The 21925-nt window shown below is 55.4% G+C and overlaps 13 protein-coding genes across 16 annotated transcripts; 6 read left to right on the forward strand and 7 right to left on the reverse strand.

Moving 5' to 3' along the window:
* Positions 1-76: 76 nt before the first annotated feature.
* H310_06874 (hypothetical protein) lies at positions 77-1369 on the reverse strand (the record flags this gene model as incomplete). The annotated part of the gene is made up of 1 exon (XM_008872086.1): positions 77-1369. The coding sequence occupies one exon, from the start codon at positions 1367-1369 to the stop codon at positions 77-79; it is 1293 nt and encodes a 430-aa protein (XP_008870308.1).
* Positions 1370-1489: 120 nt separating this feature from the next.
* On the reverse strand, positions 1490-2826 carry H310_06875 (hypothetical protein). The gene is made up of 2 exons (XM_008872087.1): positions 1769-2826; positions 1490-1701 (listed from the first exon to the last, which is right to left on the reverse strand). The coding sequence occupies exons 1-2, from the start codon at positions 2806-2808 to the stop codon at positions 1620-1622; spliced, it is 1122 nt and encodes a 373-aa protein (XP_008870309.1). The 5' UTR covers positions 2809-2826; the 3' UTR covers positions 1490-1619.
* Positions 2827-2860: 34 nt separating this feature from the next.
* On the reverse strand, positions 2861-4869 carry H310_06876 (hypothetical protein). Its single transcript, XM_008872088.1, has one exon. It carries the CDS (start codon positions 4857-4859, stop codon positions 2949-2951), a length of 1911 nt encoding a protein of 636 aa, XP_008870310.1. The 5' UTR covers positions 4860-4869; the 3' UTR covers positions 2861-2948.
* A 138-nt stretch (positions 4870-5007) lies between these two features.
* On the forward strand, positions 5008-5417 carry H310_06877 (U6 snRNA-associated Sm-like protein LSm2; the record flags this gene model as incomplete). The annotated part of the gene is made up of 3 exons (XM_008872089.1): positions 5008-5010; positions 5069-5227; positions 5277-5417. The coding sequence occupies 3 exons, from the start codon at positions 5008-5010 to the stop codon at positions 5415-5417; spliced, it is 303 nt and encodes a 100-aa protein (XP_008870311.1).
* Positions 5418-5426: 9 nt separating this feature from the next.
* On the reverse strand, positions 5427-6495 carry H310_06878 (hypothetical protein). Its single transcript, XM_008872090.1, has one exon. It carries the CDS (start codon positions 6395-6397, stop codon positions 5495-5497), a length of 903 nt encoding a protein of 300 aa, XP_008870312.1. The 5' UTR covers positions 6398-6495; the 3' UTR covers positions 5427-5494.
* A 208-nt stretch (positions 6496-6703) lies between these two features.
* H310_06879 lies at positions 6704-8472 on the forward strand. Of its 2 annotated transcripts, none has more exons than XM_008872091.1 (4): positions 6704-6879; positions 6930-7484; positions 7528-8051; positions 8094-8472. In XM_008872091.1, exons 2-4 carry the CDS (start codon positions 7306-7308, stop codon positions 8135-8137), a joined length of 747 nt encoding a protein of 248 aa, XP_008870313.1. In that variant the 5' UTR covers positions 6704-6879; positions 6930-7305; the 3' UTR covers positions 8138-8472. The 2 variants fall into 2 exon arrangements, with proteins under 2 accessions (XP_008870313.1, XP_008870314.1); XM_008872092.1 differs by having other exon boundaries at positions 8103-8472.
* Positions 8163-8472, reverse strand: H310_06880 (hypothetical protein). The gene has a single exon (XM_008872093.1). It carries the CDS (start codon positions 8452-8454, stop codon positions 8239-8241), a length of 216 nt encoding a protein of 71 aa, XP_008870315.1. The 5' UTR covers positions 8455-8472; the 3' UTR covers positions 8163-8238.
* Positions 8473-8593: 121 nt separating this feature from the next.
* On the forward strand, positions 8594-9965 carry H310_06881 (hypothetical protein). Its single transcript, XM_008872094.1, has 6 exons — positions 8594-8643; positions 8705-9098; positions 9157-9274; positions 9339-9471; positions 9523-9629; positions 9694-9965. The coding sequence occupies exons 1-6, from the start codon at positions 8598-8600 to the stop codon at positions 9862-9864; spliced, it is 969 nt and encodes a 322-aa protein (XP_008870316.1). The 5' UTR covers positions 8594-8597; the 3' UTR covers positions 9865-9965.
* Positions 9966-10274: 309 nt separating this feature from the next.
* Positions 10275-15039, forward strand: H310_06882 (hypothetical protein; the record flags this gene model as incomplete). The annotated part of the gene is made up of 20 exons (XM_008872095.1): positions 10275-10743; positions 10793-10993; positions 11042-11142; positions 11193-11269; positions 11316-11537; positions 11582-11671; positions 11721-11968; positions 12010-12211; positions 12266-12477; positions 12527-12652; positions 12698-12857; positions 12902-13047; positions 13093-13337; positions 13371-13594; positions 13645-13776; positions 13830-13983; positions 14034-14216; positions 14269-14370; positions 14427-14618; positions 14665-15039. The coding sequence occupies 20 exons, from the start codon at positions 10275-10277 to the stop codon at positions 15037-15039; spliced, it is 3861 nt and encodes a 1286-aa protein (XP_008870317.1).
* An 11-nt stretch (positions 15040-15050) lies between these two features.
* H310_06883 (hypothetical protein) lies at positions 15051-16000 on the reverse strand. The gene is made up of 4 exons (XM_008872096.1): positions 15755-16000; positions 15586-15703; positions 15454-15540; positions 15051-15405 (listed from the first exon to the last, which is right to left on the reverse strand). The coding sequence occupies exons 1-4, from the start codon at positions 15942-15944 to the stop codon at positions 15090-15092; spliced, it is 711 nt and encodes a 236-aa protein (XP_008870318.1). The 5' UTR covers positions 15945-16000; the 3' UTR covers positions 15051-15089.
* A 70-nt stretch (positions 16001-16070) lies between these two features.
* On the forward strand, positions 16071-17324 carry H310_06884. 2 transcript variants are annotated; one of them, XM_008872097.1, is made up of 4 exons: positions 16071-16373; positions 16446-16609; positions 16657-16922; positions 16970-17324. In XM_008872097.1, the coding sequence occupies exons 1-4, from the start codon at positions 16088-16090 to the stop codon at positions 17238-17240; spliced, it is 987 nt and encodes a 328-aa protein (XP_008870319.1). In that variant the 5' UTR covers positions 16071-16087; the 3' UTR covers positions 17241-17324. The 2 variants fall into 2 exon arrangements, with proteins under 2 accessions (XP_008870319.1, XP_008870320.1); XM_008872098.1 differs by having other exon boundaries at positions 16657-17324.
* A 205-nt stretch (positions 17325-17529) lies between these two features.
* H310_06885 lies at positions 17530-18832 on the forward strand. Of its 2 annotated transcripts, XM_008872099.1 has the most exons (5): positions 17530-17694; positions 17735-17908; positions 17960-18250; positions 18300-18556; positions 18607-18832. In XM_008872099.1, the coding sequence occupies exons 1-4, from the start codon at positions 17539-17541 to the stop codon at positions 18324-18326; spliced, it is 648 nt and encodes a 215-aa protein (XP_008870321.1). In that variant the 5' UTR covers positions 17530-17538; the 3' UTR covers positions 18327-18556; positions 18607-18832. The 2 variants fall into 2 exon arrangements, with proteins under 2 accessions (XP_008870321.1, XP_008870322.1); XM_008872100.1 differs by lacking the exon at positions 18607-18832 and having other exon boundaries at positions 18300-18593.
* A 1403-nt stretch (positions 18833-20235) lies between these two features.
* H310_06886 (hypothetical protein) lies at positions 20236-21906 on the reverse strand (the record flags this gene model as incomplete). The annotated part of the gene is made up of 13 exons (XM_008872101.1): positions 20236-20296; positions 20341-20477; positions 20524-20613; positions 20659-20721; positions 20770-20886; positions 20942-21029; positions 21079-21165; positions 21213-21244; positions 21293-21485; positions 21537-21601; positions 21644-21735; positions 21777-21827; positions 21882-21906. The coding sequence occupies 13 exons, from the start codon at positions 21904-21906 to the stop codon at positions 20236-20238; spliced, it is 1101 nt and encodes a 366-aa protein (XP_008870323.1).
* Positions 21907-21925: the final 19 nt, after the last annotated feature.

Raw genomic sequence — 21925 nt, forward strand, 5'->3', positions numbered from 1 at the left:
GTTTGATTGGTTCATTTCCTCGGCCGAGAGGGCATTAAGAAAAGCCATACGATGCAATTCGATGAGTGCCATGGCACTACGCGCTTCGGACGCCACGACCGGCGGCAATGACGACGGAAGAGGGCGCTGCATTGTCGTGTACGTTCAGTTGTTTGGTCATGCCGCTTGATACGAGCTCCATCTCCAACGCATCGACGATGATGCGATGCCGGTTCAACTTGGCGGAGTTGATCGCGTCTTGAATCGGCCAGTTCGCTTGAGGGTACTTGTTCAGTAAAAAATTTACAATGGTGCCGTGTCCACTGGCTGCTGCCGCGGTCAACGCCTGACCGGTGCACGTGGCAGAGCTAGCGGAGAGAAGTCGAAGGACGTCGAAGTGGCCATTGGCTGCCGCGTTATCCATGGCGTGTGTCGTGCATCCTTCTTGTCGGTGATGCAACAGAAACGCAACAATCTCTGTGCATCCGTGCTCGCTGGCTTTGTCCAACGCACGCGTGGTGCAGGTCTGACCGTGCTCGTGGAGGAATGACACAATGTCCAAGAATCCGTTGCCGGCAGCGTGATCGATGGCGCTGGGGCTGGCGTGACCAACACATTGAAACAGAAACCAAACGACTTTCAAGTGGCCATACCGAGCAGCAACATCAAGTGCCGACACGATGCTATCTTGGGTATCTGAAGTGAAAGGAGTTGGTTGGAATGAGACGAAGTGCTTGACGATGTCGAGGTGGCCGCACTTTGCAGCGTAGTGAAGGTACAGGTGGCAGTGCGTTGCGTCGTAGTAGTCGTGGGCGATGAGAAACTGGACGACTTGAAGGAACCCGTACTTGATCGCGCCTTTTATCGCTTCTTCGGAGCACCTCTCCAGTCGGTGCTCGTGCAACCACTCGACAACATGGAGGAAGCCGTGAGCGGCGGCATGATTCATCGCTTTCACAGTACACCCGTCTGTGCGGAATTGGTGCAACCACTGCACAACATCCAAATGTCCATGGCTGGCGGCACCATCCATGGCAGCGACACTTGCACCTTCTGATCGATTCGTGTGGAGCCACTTCACGATCTCCAAGTTTCCACGACTGGCGGCGCCGTCCATTGCATTTGTAGTACACCCTTCCTGTCGATGCTCGTGAAGCCACGTGACGACATGGATGTGACCATTTGTTGCAGCTCTGTCCATCGCAGCCTCTGTGCATCCTTCTGGGGTATTGGCATGAAGCCACTGGACAACGTGAAGGTGTCCGTACTCCGCTGCCATGTCCATGGCACCCTCCGTCAAGTAGAGAATCTTGTCCATCGCGAGCACGGACTGAATGTACTCGAGGTCTCCATGGCCCGCTGCATCCTCGATGCTGTCATAGTGCTGCATATTTCCGTCGTATCTTGATCACTGCCGTTGTGATCTGGCGACTGCATCTTTTGAAGTGGGGCGAGTCATGACCACCATACAAACATCAAGTGTGGCTAGCACAAACATTTAAGCCAGAATTAGCCAATCAATGCTTTGTATCCTCCAAATGAACCAATGAATCGACGATACTTGACTAACCAACAGCCAATCATTCCCAGTGAAATCATTCGGCAGCTCCTGCGGCGAATGAATGTCTGTCGTACTGCCTTCATGGAGCGTCGACCACCTCGTTATATGCCGTCACGGCGTGGGTATGGATGCGCAAGTTGTCGAGCCTCCCCAGGAGAATGCTAAAAGCAATTGATTGTACCACAGAAATGAACATATCGACCTACATTGGTAGTCAAGAGTTTCTACCTGCGAAGCGATGGAAGCAATGCCAAATGCTCGCGAATGTACGAAGAACTCAGTGTGCTTGCGTCCGTTCGACGGCACACGTATATGTTGAGCGGAAGCAGCCCGCGTTCGACTCGAATCGCGTTAATCTTGACAGCCCCCAGCTGAGTCTCTGTCGATACGACAATGGCAGTGATGTCGGGGGACGTGATCGCAGGACCGAACGGATCGTCGATGGTGATGATGGAGGGGTTCACATGAGGGTGTACATCCGCGAGGAAGGAATGGACTCGTGCCTTGCGCTCGCCAATGGACTCGATGAGGTGACCCAACCTTTTCTTCTCTAGCATATGCGGCGCCGTGACGCCAACGAGCATCGCGTTGTCCGCCAACGCTGCCCCGAACGAAAGTAGTTTCTTGTGCCCGTTGTGCAGGTGGTCAAACGTCCCACCGATGACAACGAGAGGTTCCTTTCCCAGTTGCCGGGTTGGATCTTCAAGGTAGATAAAAGTAGATGGATTGACGCTGTCGTCGACAGCTTCCTTCAAGGGGTAGAATGCAACGAGAGAGGAGGACGCAGCACGGCCGCCATTGAGCGACGCCACGTCCATGTCTTCGTATGCAAACACAGCAATCAGATCGGGTAAAGCAATGATTTCCTTCCACGATCGATCGGAGCTGGAGACGACGCGGATGTCCAAGTCCAGTTTGTTCTGGACGCTTGCAGCGTTCCACAGAAGATTGTAGAGCTCGCCCACGTACCGCAGACGCTCGCTGGTGGATGATGTCACGTCCTTTGTGGCATCCACAAACACATACAGCTTGGAGTCCACTTTTGCCACTGCTTTCTCCACCAACACATCATTCCGGAGGATTTGGAGGAAGTCGTCATGGGGATTCTGAATATATAGCACACCGACTGGAATGCCTGGCGCAGGACGAGACAATGCTGCCTGCTTCCTCACTGCTTTTCGGATCTGAAGAACGGAGTAGACGCATACAGCAGCGGCAGTAGCGGCACATACAGCTGTCGCGTTTGCCCATTGTCCGCTCGGTCGCATCGGAGTCCCTGTGGTGACCACGTTGAGTTGTGAGATATCTCAAGAAATTGACCAATCCTGTCCCTCTATTTCCACATTTTACCCAATCATATTGGCTTATAAAACACCTTGAAGATTGTATACAAGGTATATCAAGTCTTTCAAAGAAATGGCGCCTGTTCACCACCTTCGACGTCCATAGGTGTGCGCTGCGTCGGGGCCATTGGATGCACAGGATACGGTCCGAAATGCCACATCTGGTGTAGGTCTCCAGAGAGGGATGCCGCGATGGCGATGCCGCCAAGAGTGCATGGCACTAGGTACAACAAGGCCGGCTGCCCCATCTCCATGTACAAAACGGCGAGGTTGGCAGCAAAGAGACCGACGCAATAGCCGACGCAGGTAACAGCGTAATACCTGTGAACGACTACATCCGTTCGCTTGTACTGCACTTCGCGGGAGTAGTCGAAGCGTAGTGCAAAGCTGAGCAAGAGGCCGGGTAGCACGATGTCGCCTAGGCCAAGCATGGCTTGTCCGCCGCGCCAGTCGTGCAATCTCGGGAATAGCAATAGCATTGGGAGTGGTTCAGGGTCTAGACACGCCTTCAACGACGGGTACCGTTCGCAAAAGTCCACACCGGGATATCCCGCTTTGGAACTGGCACTCTGTCCACCCGTCGCGACATCAACCATGACAGATCGTCCAAAAATGAGCGGCGTGACAAAGACGAAGAAGATGTCGTAGAAGAAGGCAAGTACGAGTAAAACCGACGCCACTTGGAGGGTTGGGAGGCGAATGGTCCGAAGGAACACAAAGCAGAGGGCGATGCCGAAGGCGTCCTGAAGGAACCAAAACTCCGAACGATCGAGGTACCACATCACGACAAGCGCCGTGGTGGTGGCAGCGGCGACGACGTCGGGGATCGGCAAAGGGCCAATTATGGATGGACAACGAAGGACATAGCGGCGGCGAAGACAGCACAGCAGCGTGCGAAAGATAGGCTGGGTCACAAGGATGGTAAAGGTCGAGAGGGTCGACAGGCCAAACATGATCGAGAGCAGTGGACCGACGTGGACGAAGTAGAGAAAGGTCAGGAATAGCCCTGCAAACAGGATGAATGCGACTGCATGGCGAAACGACACGTCGAGAACGTCATCATCTTCGTCATGTTCACGGCAGTCATCGTCGGCATGTGCGTGCGACTTGGAGTTCAATGTATTTTGCCGCTCCATGGAAGCCGCGTAGTAAGCACCCCCGATGGCCGTAATGATACCAAGCGCCCACAGCACGATGGACGCTACGTCAACAAGAGGGACGGGGCGCTGGAAAAGCGTTCCTTGAAGATGCGTTGGTGAAGTTTCAAGGAGGCGTGTGAGGTTCTCGCCTTCACCGACAGTCGTAAACACGACTGGAAGAGACAACGACGCGTTCTTGAGGAGGGTGGCGTTGACCCCCATCAGCAAATGCGTATCCCACATGCAGCACACTTGGAAGCCAAGGCTGTGCGACTGGAAGCCAGTTGGAAGGCAGATGTGAGACACACATCGAGGGTCTTGCGCACATGTGGAATCGTCAGGGACTAGCCAAGGCTGTGTGGGATGCAAATTTGGAAGGTACGACTCTCCATGGAGGCAATCGGTTGCGAAGGACATTGGGGGGGTCGATGATGCGTCGGACAAGTTGCTGTATCCACCGGAAGCTGTGCGGTTCCGGTCGACAACGTACACGGTCTCACGAGTATTTCGAATGATTAAACCGGCAGCACCCGCGTTGGATGCATGGATTGCTTTGTCCAAGAAAGAGCAGTTGCCTCGGTTCACTACCACATACGTTCCTTTGTATGTCGATGGCAAAGCCGAGCATCCATCCGTGGTGAGTTGAACAAGATGCACTGGATTGGAAGCGTTCTTCGGCAAATGAGGCCCCCATCCCGATTGGGAGCTCGGCGCCACGAGCATGTCTGTCACGTTGTTAGCATCGGTAGACACTCTTAGGATTCCCGCTGGAATGACGGCACTTGCATGTTGACAGAGCACGAAGAGCACCGGAAGAAGGCGCAAGATGTGGTGCATCGTTGACCTGGTCAATCCAATTGATCTGCGAAACCCCTCGACATATCCGGAAAACCGGATAAATTGAATTTATCCGGATTTACTGCTCATATTTTGCTTCCGCCACCACACACCGGTTGTCCCGCCGCCTCCCCCCGACAGACTAGGCATGGTACACCGCTCGATTGGACGAAGCAAGGTTGTCTAACAACATGCCATTGTGCACTTAGCTGTTCTACTCGTTCTTCAAGACCTTGATCGGAAAGGAAGTTGCCGTGGAGCTGAAGAACGATGTCGCGTTGGTTGGGACATTGCATTCCGTCGACCAATACCTCAACATAAAACTCACCGACGTCAGCGTCGTGGAAGAGAACAAATACCCGCAATTGGTATCTCCTTGATGCAGTGGAGCTTTGGGAACCTCATGCAGTGACGTAGATGAACATGAAGAATTGCTTCATTCGAGGGTCCGTCGTACGGTACATTCAAATTGCCAAGGCCGACGTGGACACGGAACTGCTCCAAGACGCGGCTCGAAGAGAAGGAAGTGCAAACCGAGCAAGCATTGCCCGAGCGTAGCCATCTTATTGAGTAAGCAAGAAACAACGATTGAGGAATTCGCTTAGATACTGGCGGCATTTTTGCTCGGCGATTATCTACCACCACAACTTGCCAGGCATGTATTTGTCGATGAGTCCTTGGTAGTAAGGCCAAAGTGCCGACACGTCCGGGCGTTTGTCGGCCTTCGTGTACAAGTCAAACTTGTTGAATTCGAGCACCCACTCCAACAACGCGTCATCGCCGGGCGCCATCAGATGCGTGTATTCCTTCTTGTTGTGCCATGGGTAGCACGAATGATAACGGATCATGGCAAGCCCTTCTTCAGGAATCGTGGCGCCGTTGAACACGAGCATCTGGTACATGTATTCGTCGTGGCCCCACGCAAATTTGAGGTTTGCAAATCCGCATTTTGGTTCGTAGATGCCGAATGGGGTGTTGTATGCAGGGTTCTGCATGTCCGGGTTGAGCGCGTTGAATTCGGGAAACACGGTCGTGTCGGGGATGGCACACCCGACGACCCACGTGTCGCCACCAAGAGACCACTGGTCACCGTCGGCAGTCCCTTCCTGTCCATCTTCAGGTTTGCCCCACATGTACTGGATCTTCCCCATGTCGTGGAGCAGTCCAACAAGCTGGAACCAATCCGGGTGACCGGCCGCTCGGATCGCCTCCGCGGTTTGGAGCATGTGCTCCAAGTTGGGCAGAGAAGAGTCCGGGTCCGACGAGTCGACATATCCCTTGAGCGATTCGAAAGCTTCCCACACTGTCATTTGAACGCGGTCAAACTTGCCCCAGAAGGATTGCATCTTCTCATGGAACTCCATGGTTTGATTTTCACGCATGAGTCGATAGTGTCGCTGCACCATAGCTTGGCGGTTGCTGTCCTTGTAGTTTCGGAATTCCTCAATAGCTTTTCCAGCGGTGACTGTCTTGTGCTCATGGGGGAATGAGATTGACGCAGCTGTAGTGCTTCGGTTGGCAGCGGTGATCGTCATCATACAAATGGGCTAGCTAGCGGCACGCGCGGGCAAATCGTGAAATGAGCCGCCCTGCCGCCACGCGTGGAGGTCGGTCATTGTCTGGACGGCGGTTGCCGAAGATATGGGCATGATATTTTTAGCAGCAGAACAGGTCGGCAGAACATCGCCAAAACGAGTATTGGGAATTCTTGGCAAACCAGGCCAGGTCTCAAATTCCACCAAATTGGAGCTTTTCATTGGTCCGATTCATCTAGTCGTCCCCAAATTTCTCGTGAAATTGGGATATTGTCCAAACCCCACACTATGTTCTTCGATTGTGATGGTTGAAGTACATGTTGTCACACCTTCTTCGGCAAGACAGCCTGGCACGACCGACGCCACCAGCCATTCTCGCTGGCCCAAGTCTCGTCAACACAACGCCGTCCCATGCACCAGCTCCAGCATGTTACAACTGCGCCGTGGGCCATGCCAATTGTGCTGCTGCGACTTACACAGCGAAGGTACGACGAAACCGAACACGAAATCCCGATGGTGGAGTTTCGTGCTATAGGCGCGCAACTGGTCCGTTTCTGTCACCTCTGGAGTCGCTTTCAATCTCCTGGCAATGCATTCAAGACGTTGTTCGCAGCCATGTTCATGCTATCGAGTGGTTGAAGGTTTCATCCAACGTTTTTGCCCACGCAAGTGCGAGTACGACGTCTCGAGAAGCATGCAATACGACCATGCGTGTCCTTGACAACCCAACGATTCATGCGGAGAAGCCAAAGATGGGACTTGGCGTCTCTACCGCCGCGGATGTAGGTAGCCCATGCCATGGCATGTCGACATGCCAATCCCGCACGAGAAAACTGAGTTTTGAATTTTGACCAATCAAACGACATGGCGCGAAAAAGGGGATTTCGAAATCGGGAGGCCGCCGCCTTAGGATGATCGCATGCTTGTACACCAAGCACAAGACGCAGAAGAAGAAGACGTACCATGATGGCCATGTCGTCCGATCTTCGACGAAGATTACACTCCAGAATGACCAAGGAATGACCATCGACTCGATGCCGCAGACGGACACTGAGTGGACTCGTAATTTCCCGCACTTCGACTTTCCCAAGTACGTGATGTGTGTGACCTGTCCCAATCGCTGACGGTCGTAGGTTCCTCGTGGACATTGACGAGGACGCATACTCCGACAACCACGTCCCTGGAACCGGCACTCCACATGTGACGGCACCCGAGACTTCGGGCAGCAGCTGTGGAAGGACAGGGAGTAATCTGGTAAAGTATGTCCCTCAGCGAAGCAAGTTTCAACCGCCCAAACGAAAGCACGAAATTGAGTACGACGCTCCAAGCACAAGCAAAAACGCAGCTGACTTTACACGGACCTTCTCATTTAACAAGTCGAACATCACAAGTACCCCATCGGCGCCAAAGGTCGGACATCTTACACCGTCGCCAACAATTCGTGCACCCGCAGCAACCCCCCAAGTTACTCCGCCTGCTATCATGTCAAAGAAGTGTCGATACGAGAAGAACGTCGACGACGCGCCGTGTCCAGAAGTTGTGAAGAATGGTATCGCTCGTGTCGTCGAACGATGTGCACCAAGCGATATCGCGAGCGAACTGTCGAACTTCGTCGGCTGCGAATGGCCAGACTTGCCGAAACCAGTTTGTCGAACTTGTACGTATCCCTCACCGATGGTTGCGTTGATTGCCAATGTAGATGATGAAGTTAGACGATTGTTGGGATGTCCCGAGCCCAAGTGATTCCGTCGCGGAGGGTCAAGACTGCAAGAAAGACGACGTTTATTTAATAGATAGTACAATGCCTTAAAGCGTTGGTAAAATGGATAAGAAGATCCAAGAACCTACTTGTGCCGCGCTGGGTGAGGATCATTTTTTGCGATAAGCAGCTCCACCGAGTCCTTGGACTGTGTAATCAAATGCTTCGACAATCCAGCCTTCTCGTTGTCTGGAATCGGCGAGTACCCTTGCTGGAACAGGAGAAAGTTTTGACGCAGGCGAATGGCGATGTAGATAATGAGCACGACCACGAGCACAAGGACCACTTCGGCCGCCACCATCTTGCCGCCTGACACGAGCTTTTCAAGTGCGACTGCACATCGTTCATCCGGTTGAAGGCATATCCGGAAGTGATTGGCCTTTATCCGGAATTTTCGGATACCTACGAATCTCGATGTGTTTGGTGGTCACAAAACGAATCGTCATGTTGCGCCGCGCCGTTCAGACCTCGCGCAAGGCTGTGCAAGCAGGTGCGTCGCAATTCAATGCGCTGTCCTTGGTGAATGAATACGGCTCGTTTGGTGTGCATAGCCTGCAAGAAAGCCGCGCCGATTGCGTCCATGCACGTGATGGCTCGTTTCCATACCTGTGTACCCATGGCTCGTCGTGGATTCATGGACACCAGTGCCTCAGCAGGTGTTCGCTTCATGTCGTCGAACGCCACGCGCCCCGTGAAGCTTGGTGATCAAGTGTCCGTCCTCATTGAAGGACGCTTGTCCAACGGTGACATCTTTGACGAGAAGGACACGACTCCTCAAAAGTTCATCGTTGGCGACTCCGACGTCATCCCGGGGTTGGAAGAAGGTCTGTTGGGCATGGTCAAGGGTCAAACAAAGGTCATTATTATTCCCCCTGAGCTTGCGTTCGGACCTGCGGGCGATACCGACAACCACGTGCGCATTCCCAAGTCGGAACTAAACTTGCTGTACGCTATGTTACCTGATCAACTGCCTTACGACCCCATGCCTTATACTGTCGTCTAGGCCAAGTGAAGAAGCAGATTTGCAAATTGGCAACTACATCGGGTTGGACAACGAAGGCGATATGGCCAAGATCATCGACATGGACATGGACTCGATTGTTGTCGACACGAGCCACGAGGTCTGTGTGAAACGAGCATACAGGGCTATCTTGTGCAGTGGTGGCTTAGACGTCTCGAGTGTAGTTGGCCGGCGAAACCCTGCACTTGTCGGTCGAATTGGTCGGCCACACTCCGCTCGAAGAGCTGAGTCCCAGTGAACGCCTCGTTGTGCCGCATGAAATCTCCCCCGGTGACGAAGAGACGTACCCTGAACCCGGTAAGAAAAGTTCTAGAACACGAACAATCTCTGACCTGCGTCTTGGCGAAGGTGACACATTGGCCGTGCATTACGAAGGCTTCTTGACCGACGGAACCATGTTCGATTCATCCCGCAAGCGTGGCAAACCCTTTGAATTCATCATCGGGTCTGGCTTGGTACGATATGTAGCCAGTCTTATTGTGTCCTCGTTTCAGAATGAATGAGGAATATTGTGGGTAGGTGATCAAAGGCTGGGACGAAGGCATGCTCAACATGAGCAAGGGTGAAAAGGCCAGGTTGTACATCCCGGCGGCCAAAGGATACGGTGACCACGGCGCGCCGCCTGCAATCCCCCCGAACGCCGACTTGATCTTTGAAGTCGAGCTCATCCAAATCAAGAAGCGCCACTAAACTGTACATGCCATCATTCATCCACACCTACCGCATTTTGTACTATTAGGAAAGTACTAATAGACTACTACGTAGTACTACTAAAGTTGTACTTCTCCACATACTAGTATTACTACTACTGGTAGTACTACTATGTATTCATCCAGAAGGTTCGGATTCCTGTTACAACTGAACGATCCGGTTACCGAGGTGAAACGGCTAAAGCGATAAAATTGCGACCTTGGCCGATGATGGGATCTCCGTCGACGACTGATCTGCGCAGTGATTCAAGCGAACTTCAAGCGCATGCATCCTACGTAGCTTTACACGATGTGTCGCCGAAATCATCGATGCATGAGCACCAATGGACGGTGGCGCGCAAGGCACACCCGCGGGTCGACATAGCGGTCGATGTGTCTATCGACACGTCGATGCAGCACTCCGGTGCTTTGCACAGCCCACCGCTCAAGGCACAAACGCGACTCGTCAACCAAGAGCGAACGCTACCTTCCAAAAGCAATGAAATCCGCACGTCGTACTTCATGTGGTGGAATTTCATACCAATCTTCCTCTTCGACACGTTTCGCAAGATGGCGAACGTCTACTTCCTTGTTATCGGACTCCTCCAAACGATTCCGCCCATATCTCCGACCAACGGCGTGCCGCTTCAGTTCCTCCCGCTCTCCATCGTCGTCATAATCGATGGTATCTTTGCCGCCATCGAAGACTACCACCGCCACCGAGCTGACCACGCGATCAACGTCACGTTGTGTCAACAATACAACGTCTCCAAGCGGGCTTTCGAGACGCTTGCTTGGAAAGACTTGGAAGTTGGCGATCTCGTGCAATTGAACGACAATGAAGTCGCCCCCGCGGACCTTGTCGTCCTTGCCGCAGAAGGTATACTGGTCAACACGATGAATTTTGATGATGAGTGGATATGTGCTAGGTCAAGTGGCGGGATGCTACGTTGAGACCAAGAGTCTTGACGGCGAAACCAACTTGAAACTGCGCGAGACGCTCCTCCAAGACATGCTTTCGGTTCCTGAGCCCGACATTGGCAATTTCTTGACAGGGCTCAGGTTCGAGCACGACGCCCCGACCCCAAACATCCACGATCACCGAGGAACGGTCCTCTGCAGCGCCCCAGGTACACCGCGGCCCCGTCCGAGCAGCTCTGTGCAATGTCTCGTCGCAGTCGTAGACGTTGCCGTGACGTTGCCCATTCGAGTGCAGCACACCGTGTGGCGAGGATGCAAGATCCGCAACACCACGCGGATCTGGGGCGTTGTCGCTTACGTACGAATCACGTGAACAAGTTGCGCCATGCTGACATACCACGGCGGTAGGTCGGGGTAGACACGAAAATCATGCAAGGAGCGCAGAAGCGCGGGGGGTTGAAGCAGTCAGCGATCGAAAATGTCACGTGCGTTCTATCATCGCGTGATCGGCGATGCCATTGTGACTTGTAGAGAAGCCCAAGTGCTGGTGCTCGTGGCGATGCTTGTGGTGTTGTGCGTCATCGGGGCATCGGCCGATGTCATTTGGATAAGCCCGACACTTCCTTCGTATTTGGGGCCGTCGGCCCCCCCCAGTCCCTTCATCACGTCGTTTTTCTACTACCTTACCACGATGGCAGCCATCGTGCCCATCTCTCTCTACGTGTCCATCACGGCAGTGAAGCATCTGCAAGGGTGCGACCTGTTCAAGTGGCTCGGTGACCCCCCAACCTCTGTAGGTGCTTGATGTCGTGGGACTTGGCCATGTTCGACGACGGGCGCAAGCTGCCAATGCAAGCGCGAAATAGCTCCCTGAATGAGCAGCTTGGGTGAGTCGAACGCACTGGCATGTTCATTCGGCCAACTCGACAGGATTAGGCATATCACGCACATCTTTTCAGACAAAACCGGCACGTTGACATGCAACAAAATGGAATTTCGCAAATGCAGCATTCGCGGAGCATCGTACGAGGTTGCGCAAGAGACCAGCGCCGCGGGGCGGCCCTCCGACTCAACGCACTCCACCCATGACGGATGCTACGAAGTTGAGAGAGTTCAAGCACCGTCGAATGTCGACGTAGAAGGCAGACGCCTATATGCAGACATGGACGGTGGTAGCGGTCCAGGTAGAATGCCATCCGCACGGCTCACTTCCAGCCAAGTGTAGATCAAGCAAAGGCGATTCATGCATTCTTCACGCACTTGGCCCTGTCGCACTGCGTCATGATCGATGCCAACCACGCGTTCGCTGCGTCGTCGCCGGATGATCTAGCGCTGGTGCGTGCTGCCAAGTTGTTTGGCTTTGTCTTTGCCGAGCGCACGCGTGGGTCCATCCTGCTTCACCTGCCGAAAGGCGGCAGGACGGAAGAGTATTGGCACCAGAAAGACAAAAACACTCTGGCTGATTTACGTGAACGACGTAGGTATCACGTCCTGGCAGTGTTTGAGTTTACAAGCGCTCGCAAGCGCATGTCGGTGGTCGTGAAGGCCAACGATGCCGACGACTATGTCCATGTGCTGTGCAAAGGCGCCGACTCCATGTTACGCCCTCGACTCCGCAACGATGCATGGATCGATGCCACACAGACGCAGCTTCAATCGTTCGCCTCCGAAGGTCTCCGCACCCTGGTCATAGGTAAGGCGATGAGCACACGTCTATGTTGTGGCTCACTTCTTGAGGCTAGCGTCCAAGCAAGTGGCGCTGGACACATGGACACGCTTCGATTCCGAATATCAACAGGCCCAACTGCATGATCCAGGTCTGGTGGAGCGACTGCAAGACGCCATGGAGCAAGACTTGACCCTCTTGGGTATGGCTTCCCGTTCGTGTCGGCTGCTTTTCATCGAGGCGGTAGGGGCGACGGGGATTGAAGACCGCCTGCAGGAAGACGTGAAGGAGGCCCTCCACTTGCTCGGCAAGGCCGGCATGGCGGTGTGGATCTTGACGGGGGACATGGAAGAGACCGCTATGAACGTCGCATTTGGCTGCTCTCTCTTGACCAACGACGTCGAGAGGTTCGGACCGCGTGGGTCTCGCCTGCAATTACCACTTGAAACAGGTTCATGATCAATGCCAAGACGTGCCCCACGCGCGTCTGCGTCCTGCGCCAGCTGGACGAATTGTATCGTCGGATCATTGCTAGCTTGCAAGTCCACGATATCGCTGTCGTGATCGACGGCGCGTCCCTGGCGCTGCTTTTCCATGGTAGTTGTATCTCGCGATGTATATCGCCCTGACGAAGTGAAGCAGACGCTGACGACGTCCCCAGCGACCTGTCCACCGACGCGTTGCACTTTCTCCGAGTCGCGTTGCTATGCCGTACCGTGATAGCCTGTCGGTGCTCTCCAACGCAAAAGGCTCAGTTGGTGGAGCTCACGCGGCGACACTGCCCCGACGCGCGGACGTTGGCTATTGGAGACGGCGCGAACGACGTTCCCATGCTTCGAGCCGCCCACATCGGCGTTGGGATAGCAGGCGAGGCATGGCACGCCCGAGTGAGGCTCGTTTTCACGCGCGCGGCGGCGTAGGAAGGCCGCCAAGCAGCAAACTCGAGTGATTTTGCCATCGGGCAGTTTCGATTCCTCGCCCGGCTCGTGCTCGTCCATGGCCGATGGAACTACAACCGCATCGCGCCCTTGATTCTCTTTACGTACTACAAGAACATTGTGTACTGCATGTCGCTGTTCTGGTACATGCTCGCGCCGTCAGCGTACTCGGGCACGTTAGTCTACGCCGTGTTCATTCAGCAAGGGTGCGTGCGTGCGTGTGTGGCTGTGGTGCGTCGAAAACACTTGGTCGTAGGTACAACTTGTTTTTCACCGCGCTTCCCGTGATTGCGCTCGCAGTTCTCGACCAAGACGTGCCTGCTCATGTTTGCATGACAATTCCCCAGCTCTATACCATCACCCACCGAAAGCTGTTGAATCATGCACGGTCTGGCTTACACTTGGTTTGGCCCTCCATGACCTCACGCTGCATGGAAGCAGATTTTGGACTTGGATCGCGATGGGACTTGTCGACTCGGTGGTGCTGCTCTACATGATGACGCTGTCGGCGAGTTTGGTTGATTCAACTGGCGCCACGACGACTCTCTTAACCCTGGGAGACATGGGCTGGACAGCGCTTTGCTTGTACATGAACGTAAGGGGATGGCGAGCGCACAAATGTCACTTTCATGGCGCCGCTTCTAGGTTCGCATCATGGCGCTCGTGTCCACGTGGAATGTCTTGATGGTTGGGTCCGTTGCCGTCAGCGTAGCATTTCTGTTTGGCTTTCAAATTGCCATCGATATCCTCGGGCTTCAAGATCCAACATGGGAGGCTCCGTTCTCGTGGCTGCTGTGCTTCCCACCGACGTGGTTGATTCAATTCCTCGTACGAGCGTTCACGACCTTTCGTGGTTTCACTCGTTTTTGATTTTCTCGAGGTGGTCGCACCACTGGCGCTGGCACACGTGTGGGCTGCTGCGCTCCAACGCACGTTTCGCCCGACGGTCCTCGATTTAGCTCAGCTCGCGACCCATGTCGAGGTATGCGGCCCATCATGCCCTGTTGCTTGCTCTCATGAGCTCCGAACTTCGGCCAGCCCACACTTGACGAGCTCAAGGGGATCGAATATCCACACCCCAAGTGGATCCTGCCGCATCTGCACCAACTCCATGACACTGTTGAGACAGACATGGAGGTGGCTTGCGCCGAGGACATGCAGCAGCTAGGCCGGCACCACGGGTTTGCCTATGCCCAACCAGTCAAGTTCCTTCGACGGCTCATGCACAGAGTACGACCACCTCAACATCTGCCGAGATAACACTCGGATGGAGCAGGGGAGCCCGGTCCAGGCGAAGCCCCGCCCTCGATGGAACACAGAGTTCGTTCAGTTTGTGCTGGCCACGGATGCTGTCGTGTACGAGAACGAGCGATACCAACCGTTCGTTGGGTTTGGCCACTCCTTTCCTGGCCACTTGCTCCCGTCCGACCGCGGGCACTGGAGTGATGCGAGTGGGGGCGTGTCAACCAACCAAGCCATTCCGACCGCATTGCTCAGGGTCGACACCAGCGGCGCCCAGAGCGACGACGACGGATGGGAGTATGCGATGGACTTTACTCAGTTTCCAACCACGACGTGTCATCGACGCCTGGCGTTTGTGCGCAGGCGGCGGTGGGTTCTTCGAGCCCCACGTAGCTTCGACTCAGCATAGCGCAGTCGTCATCCGAAGCAGCTCGTAGTGTATTTCTACACAAAACGTGTTTATTGTATGCCGCTGCTGCGCTTTCGGATCTCTTCCCACGTCGTAGGTGGCGGCCCCGCTTCCGCCGGCGGCCCAGACGCCACGAGTCCAGGGCTTGCCTTCGTGCTTGTGGGAAAACCAAACACATTTTTTGATGGCTTGGACGTTGGCGGCGGGAACTGTTCAACGGACAACGGACTCGGAAGGTTGGCATCGGAAAAGCGGCCGGCCTGGGACTCACTACTCGACGACGACGATGCCGCCGCCTCCCATGAGAGCTGTCGGTGGCTTAGGTCGTGCACCTTTTCCTGTCTTTTGGAGTCCTCCCATGCATTCCTACGCGTATCTTAGGTTGGAAGTGTGCCCACGTGACATGGCACGTACTGGAGGGAGTCCGAGTTGCTGGAGAGGTTGCCCATGCGGCGATACGCTTCCTTCAAGATGATGCTCTGCGGCATTTCACGCTCGATGCTAGGCATGAGAATGGAATTAGCTCACATGTATGTAGATATTTACATTGCTCGGGCAGTCTTGGCAAAATCTGACTGATCGTCGGGGATGCTGAGGATGTCAACGAAGAACTCTTCCCGAATGGACATGATGCCGTACACCGCTCCAACGATGGCGCCCGACCCTTAGCAGTCATGAGGAACCAGCCATGAACGCAAAGATTCAGTGGACTTACCGCCGAGGAAAGCGCCAAAGATCTTGTTGTTGGACCGCATGCCCTTCCAAGCCCCAAGTCCAACCACACTGCCAAACGCTCCGCCCATCAGCGCTCGGGTCTTTCCAATTGCAATATGCTTCAGTGCTACAGCCTTCTCCGCTGGGCCATCCATCATAATCTTCTCCTTTGGATCCAAGCCCTTGCTCATGGCTCGGATCACATGCGGCAACTCGCGCCTGATGGCCGCGCTCTGGTCGTCCGCGCTCATTTCCAGCTGTGAAACCGTGGTATCCGGATGACAAATTATCCGTACGCGAATGTTTGGACGGATTTATCGCTCTGGATCGAGCGATGGCGACCGCCACAGGGGAGGAAGCAAGCGTGGCGGAGCTGCAGGAGCGCCTGGTGACGTTCAATGGGCAGCTAGAAACGATCCAGCTGCTCTTAACGACAGACCCGGACAATCAAGAGCTGATTGGAATCGCGGCCGACTTGAAGGAGGTGATCAAACTCACACAGGGCATGGTCAACCACCACCTCAGTTCATGCGTCGACAGCCGGCATACTGCCGATACCGGGGCAGCGTTTCCTGTTGGAACATACGTGGAGGTCTTACGCGAAGGACAGTGGTTCCCAGGTACGACGTCAGTCATCCCATTCTGTCACAACAAAGACAAGGACAAAGACGACTGAATGCGGTTATCCGCAGGGGTGGTCGAAGGCATCAAGCGCGCGCCAGGTGGCGGGAACACATTCACAATCCATCTACTGGGGCTAAAAGTCAAGCAGGATGTGGACTTGACGTCCCTTCGGGCAATTGACACCGGATCCGCGCCCCTGCTGCATGGGATCGACGTTGGCGTTTCGTGCATGGTTCGGTCGTCCTGCACATTCTTTGCTCACGCGGAAGTTGATGTCAGGCAAAATACTACGTCGATGGCGTGTATTACAAAGCAGTCATCAAGGAGGTGACATCCCATGGCGTGATGGTGCTCTTCGAGGGATACGGCAACCTGGAGGAAGTGCCGGAGGCATACCTTCGCCCGGTCGAGACCAAGGCCGCAACGAACACTGCCCCCGTGGCAGAAGCTCCCAAGAAAGACGACATGTCGCTCATTGCGATCCCAGCTAGCTTGGCCATTTTGCCGACAGATTCCGAAGCCGAGCGAGATCGCAAGCGAAAGCGGTGGATTCCACTCGACGTCGAGATCACTTGGCTCAGCTTTGTCGTAGGATTCGTGCAATCAAGTCGCTGAACAGGCACAAAGCGATCGACATTGAACGTAACACCAAGCAGAACGACTGGGCCAAGTTCCAGGCCAAAGCGAGCAAGAAGCGGGTGATCGGCGTGATCTCGAACCCCAAGAAGAGCAGCATCTTCGCCTCGCCCGCGACGGTTGACGGCCGCGTTGGCGTCATCGGCAGCGACCAAAAGATGACGCGTTTCGAAGACTCGCGCAAGAAGTTCAAGCTCGTCGAGCAGCCCGACACCGACCAGAGTTAAGTGACAGAATCAAATGCACATTCGTCTCCACCAAACGATGGATGCGTCAACGCGCAACGGCACAAACTGTGCGCCGTGCCTCCAGTCTCCGTTGCGTTCGGTTCGAATGGATGGACAGAAGCGATCTGCTACGAATACGTACCTCGTTCCGTTGGGCTCCAAGTGGAGCTGGCGATAGAGCCTAGGTCGCCCCGTTGTGCTTCATTTGTCGTCGCTCCGCAAGCGTCGAGCATGCGATTCCTCCACGGGTCTTCAACCTAACGTGTAACTGGATTTTCTTTAGCGAAACGTCGCATTGATGTCGACGGATGTCGAGGGCATCTGTCACCCACCGAGTCCGCTGCGCCTGAGCGAAATCAAAGCGGATCGAGTGCTGCGGCGCCAAGCGCCATCGTCTGCCAGCGTTGAATCGCTGCAAGCTGAACTCGACAGCTGCCTCACGAGCAACGAAAAGGTGAATGGATTCAAACCGTGCCCAGTTAAATTGGTTGCAGGAGTACGTCGACAGCGTTGTGAGGCAAAAAGCCGCCGAGTTCTCCAGGGAAGTTGCCATCAAACGGCGCTTGCGAACTGCGACCAAGGCATCGCTCTTGGGCCAGCTCCCATTGAACGCTACCGGTCCTGTGCCACACACTCCATCGACCCCTTTTCTTGCAACACTCCGACGGGTACCATCTCCATGGCAACCCTGGCCGGTCTTGCGCTTAAATGAACATCAGGCCACGTCTGCGAGCGCTCTTCCCCGCTCCAAACTAACCCCACCTTCCTCCGACGTCCGCCGTCCCCTAAATCCATCCAAGCGCCGTGACGATTCCATTCTAGCATCGTCTTCCAATACATCGTCACCAGGGCAGTTCAGTCTCGTTGGCCTGGCCGGCGGCGTCAACGACGCAGCGCTTCCATCTGCTGACGTTCCACCGCACCACACGGGTTTGCAGCTCGAACACATGCTCACCCGCGAGATGCATGCGCAAAAGCACCGCCACGCCATGGAGCATTTCGCCATCAAGGTCCAGATTGCACCAGTTGCACGAATGTTATTTGAACGGCCACTCTTAGCTCGAAGCTGAGGCGGCGGCGTGGTAGCGCAAGTACGCCGACGCCGTCATCGAGTCGATGCGGTCGAGCGCGCTGGAAGCGGAAGTGGAGACGTTGAAGACGGCAAACGCACAGCTCACTCACGACGTGCGCGCTGCCAAGACGAAACTCAACGACATGACGTGCCAGCTCCATACCGCCGAGTCGGCATTCGATACAAACCAACGACAGATTCAAGCCTTGGCCATGGACGCATTGGACCAGACTCGGCTGACCAAGTAGTCTTTGTTCTCGAAGTGTGTCGCATTCACGCATGGCTTCACCGTAGCAACGAGTTTGAGGAGCGCTTGATTCAAGAGCAGCCCACGAGTGCCGAACTGCGGGATATGGTCCACCACTGCATGCGGCAGATGGAGGAAATGTCGAGGAAGGAGCTCGTAGCAATGGAGAAGCTGCCAGATCCGGCCGGCGCCGACAGGACGAGAAATGCCCGGCGGCATGGCATTCGACAGCGAGGTAATCAGCCGAACTAAAATTGTGTGGTTGGACGGGAGCGATGTAGAGCCATTCGTGGTTCCGCGTGTCCGCGGCACGGACGACTACATGCAAACGTGTCCATGGCAATTTTATCGAGGCCTGTTCGGCCCGTTGAGCAAAGAAACCACGTGGCCAGTCGAGTTCCAAGAACGGCTATGGCAATCTCGGTCGGATGCGGCAGTCCATCATCGGTGGATGGAAGCCGTAATGGCCAACTGCAGTCTCCCCGACGACCAGCTTGCGCTCTGGCCATCCACGGCTGTCCTGGAGACAACGAATGCGCTCTGGGTCGACAAATCGCTCGATGATACCCGGCACGCGTCGTTGAACCAGCCCACGCAGAGCCTGCCCAAGTTTACCTGGTGCTGGTTCCTCCAGCGATTCCGAAGCCGACCTGTTGCAGCAGCCCAGCTCTATCTCTACACCGTCGGTCTCATCGAACACAAGAAATCGCATCCCCGTGTTGAGGTGATGGCGGCGCTCCTTGGATTGACGGGGGTCAAGATGTACCTCTCGCGACTCGCCGACTGTGTCTTCAGCGTTGTTGGGGCGCTAATTCCACTGCCGACGCTGGCAGGAGTTCTTGCGACGTCGCTTGTGAAGCTTGCCATGTTTGACTTGACAGCGATTGAAGGTGCGTTAGCCGAAGTATTTGTGACGGCCGATCGAGTGGGCAGTGCGTTTGCCAGTCAACTTCCTCGCAGCCATCCATTCAACCGTGTTCTCGTGTCGAGTGAGTCGCACGGCCGATTGACGGAGATTTTGGGGGCCGAAGCGTCGAAAGCAAGTCTCTTGGTGCGAACATCGTCGGCGGTGTGGACCGACGACGGCGCGATCAATACATCAAGAAGCTCCTTGCACACGGCGCGGACGACCGCTTCGTCGCGCACGACAGGCACGCCTTCCCTGACACTGGCCTCGTCGCACCGCCACCAGAGCCTTCGCGGCAAAAGGTACGCCCCCCCAGCCATCCCTTTTCCATGACGTACTTTGAGAAAGGTCCAACTACAGCTCGAAGTTATCCTGCGGTTGGCTGTGCACATCTGGCTTCACCAGGCAACCCAAGACATGGATAGCATGGTGGCCGCCCTTCAGCACGAAGACTCGCCCGAGGCGCTGGACGTCCACGAGTTCAAGGCAGCGGTATCGCTCGTCTCGTCCGTGGCACTGTAAACGAACTCTCTAGTGTGGCGCGCACTTTCCTCGCGAATTCACCGATCGCGAGATCATCGACATGTTTGAAACGGTACGATGTCGGCGACGATGGATGGCTACAATCGCATGCTCTAGGCGTCGCAGCACCAAGCGTACTCGAACCAAGATGCCCAAGTGAAGAACGTCGAGCTCTACTACCTTGTTCGCGTGCTCCTTTCACTCGGATATACACGCCCGACCGCGGCAGAGCAACGCCACCAATAGCTTAATCGGACGATTGCCGCGATCGTGGTCTCCGTGCGACGGACGGGCGCTTGGACTTGGAACTGACCGTGGTGTGAGTACATCGTGCATGCGGCGAGGATCGTACGGGGGACGGCTACACGTGGGTTGGGCCCACAGCGAGGCTTGTTTATGCGCTAGGAAGTACTGTTGCGGGCCCACGATGCAGCCGGGGCGACAGAGTCGGCACCACGCAATAGCTTCGTTCGCTGTAAAGTGATAGTGCTGTCGGCCATGTCAGAGTTGTGCATGCTAGCGATGCGTCTGGTACCTTGATGATGTAGGCGGCGATGACAGTGCCAGTGCGGCCGAGCCCTGCCTTGCAATGCACAGCCACAGCGCCTCGCTCGCGCTCGCAGATCTGGCGCACCCATGTTAGCACGGGTGACGATGGCACACCACAAACGTTGATAAACTTGTCCAAGATGCCGTCGGTGGGCGTACTCCCGTCGGGAAAGATCAAGTCCACCTACAGCAGCACCACTGACCGCGCGTCGTCATGGGCGAGAGGTTGTACGTGGTGGATGCCTGCATGGACAAACTTTTTCCGGTCGTAGCACTGCTCGTTCAGTCGAACTACCCCAGCCACTGTTCTCAAACCGATCAAGTCGCAGCGCTCACCGACGGTCGAGACCTTGGTCGCGCTGTCAGCAGCCACACCATTCCTGTCGTTCCCATTGAGAACGTACCCCCATCTCGTGAAATAGCTTGCTATAGTCTTGGGCCCGCAACGTAAACTTGCCTGGCGCAAACTCGTATCGCTCCGCGAGCGGGCCACTACGCCCAAGTTGACGAAACGACGAGTGGATTCAGTCCATGCACACACCTGAATGCGAGAAGCTTGCCAGGCACCATCCACGTCATATCTCCATGCTCTACCATGGCCATGCGCTCGAACTCGGCGACATCAAACCTGCGCACGGCACCGTCACATGCGCACGGATTCGAGATGACACGAACGAGTCGATGGCCCACAACTTGGTTTGAATCGCCTAGCCAAACATGTGAGCTGCTGCTGCTGCTCTCGCGCACGAGTGGACCTTGACCACGGCCGACGCACAATCTTCCACTGAGATGCCGTACGTGCATACCCCATGCGCCGCATCTCGGAACGGCGGAAGGTCGAGCGAGTCGAATGGGCGACTTGCCTCTTGCGCACCTTTGCCTCGAATCAAGACAGCGTACAGAGCGAGTAACGCTGCTGCATTCGCCGTGTGGTGCCTGTCGCGCCGCCTGCATGGACGACGACCGGTGGGCTCGCAGTGGCATCGACGCATGCCTTACTTGGTGAAGCAGACGACTCGACCTGTCGACGCGAACACGTTCAGGCGGAGGCAAAACCGAACTGTCTACAGTCGAGTTGAGTTCGAGGGAGTGACGGAAGTGCGGACCTGCGCCAGGTTGAGCGGTCCAAAGTCGGCGAAGAAGCGCGTATACCGGATGACGTTGTCTTTGTCGTCGCTGCAGTTCACCCACACTTCCCCTGCATCCGATCAAGCACCAAGACGACGTGTCCGGCGGTACCATCGGTGTGCGGCGGCGATCCATCGTCGCCAAGAACTGCCAAGGCGACACCTACAAGAAGCCGCAGATAAAGGGATGGCCCCCCCGTGGGCAGAGCGACCGCACCGTCCACAACGGAGATGGCGGTCATGTCTGCGAGTGAAACGACG

The sequence above is a fragment of the Aphanomyces invadans genome (assembly GCF_000520115.1).
Source record: "Aphanomyces invadans strain NJM9701 unplaced genomic scaffold supercont1.12, whole genome shotgun sequence".
NCBI classification, from domain to species: Eukaryota; Oomycota; class Saprolegniomycetes; order Saprolegniales; family Verrucalvaceae; genus Aphanomyces; species Aphanomyces invadans.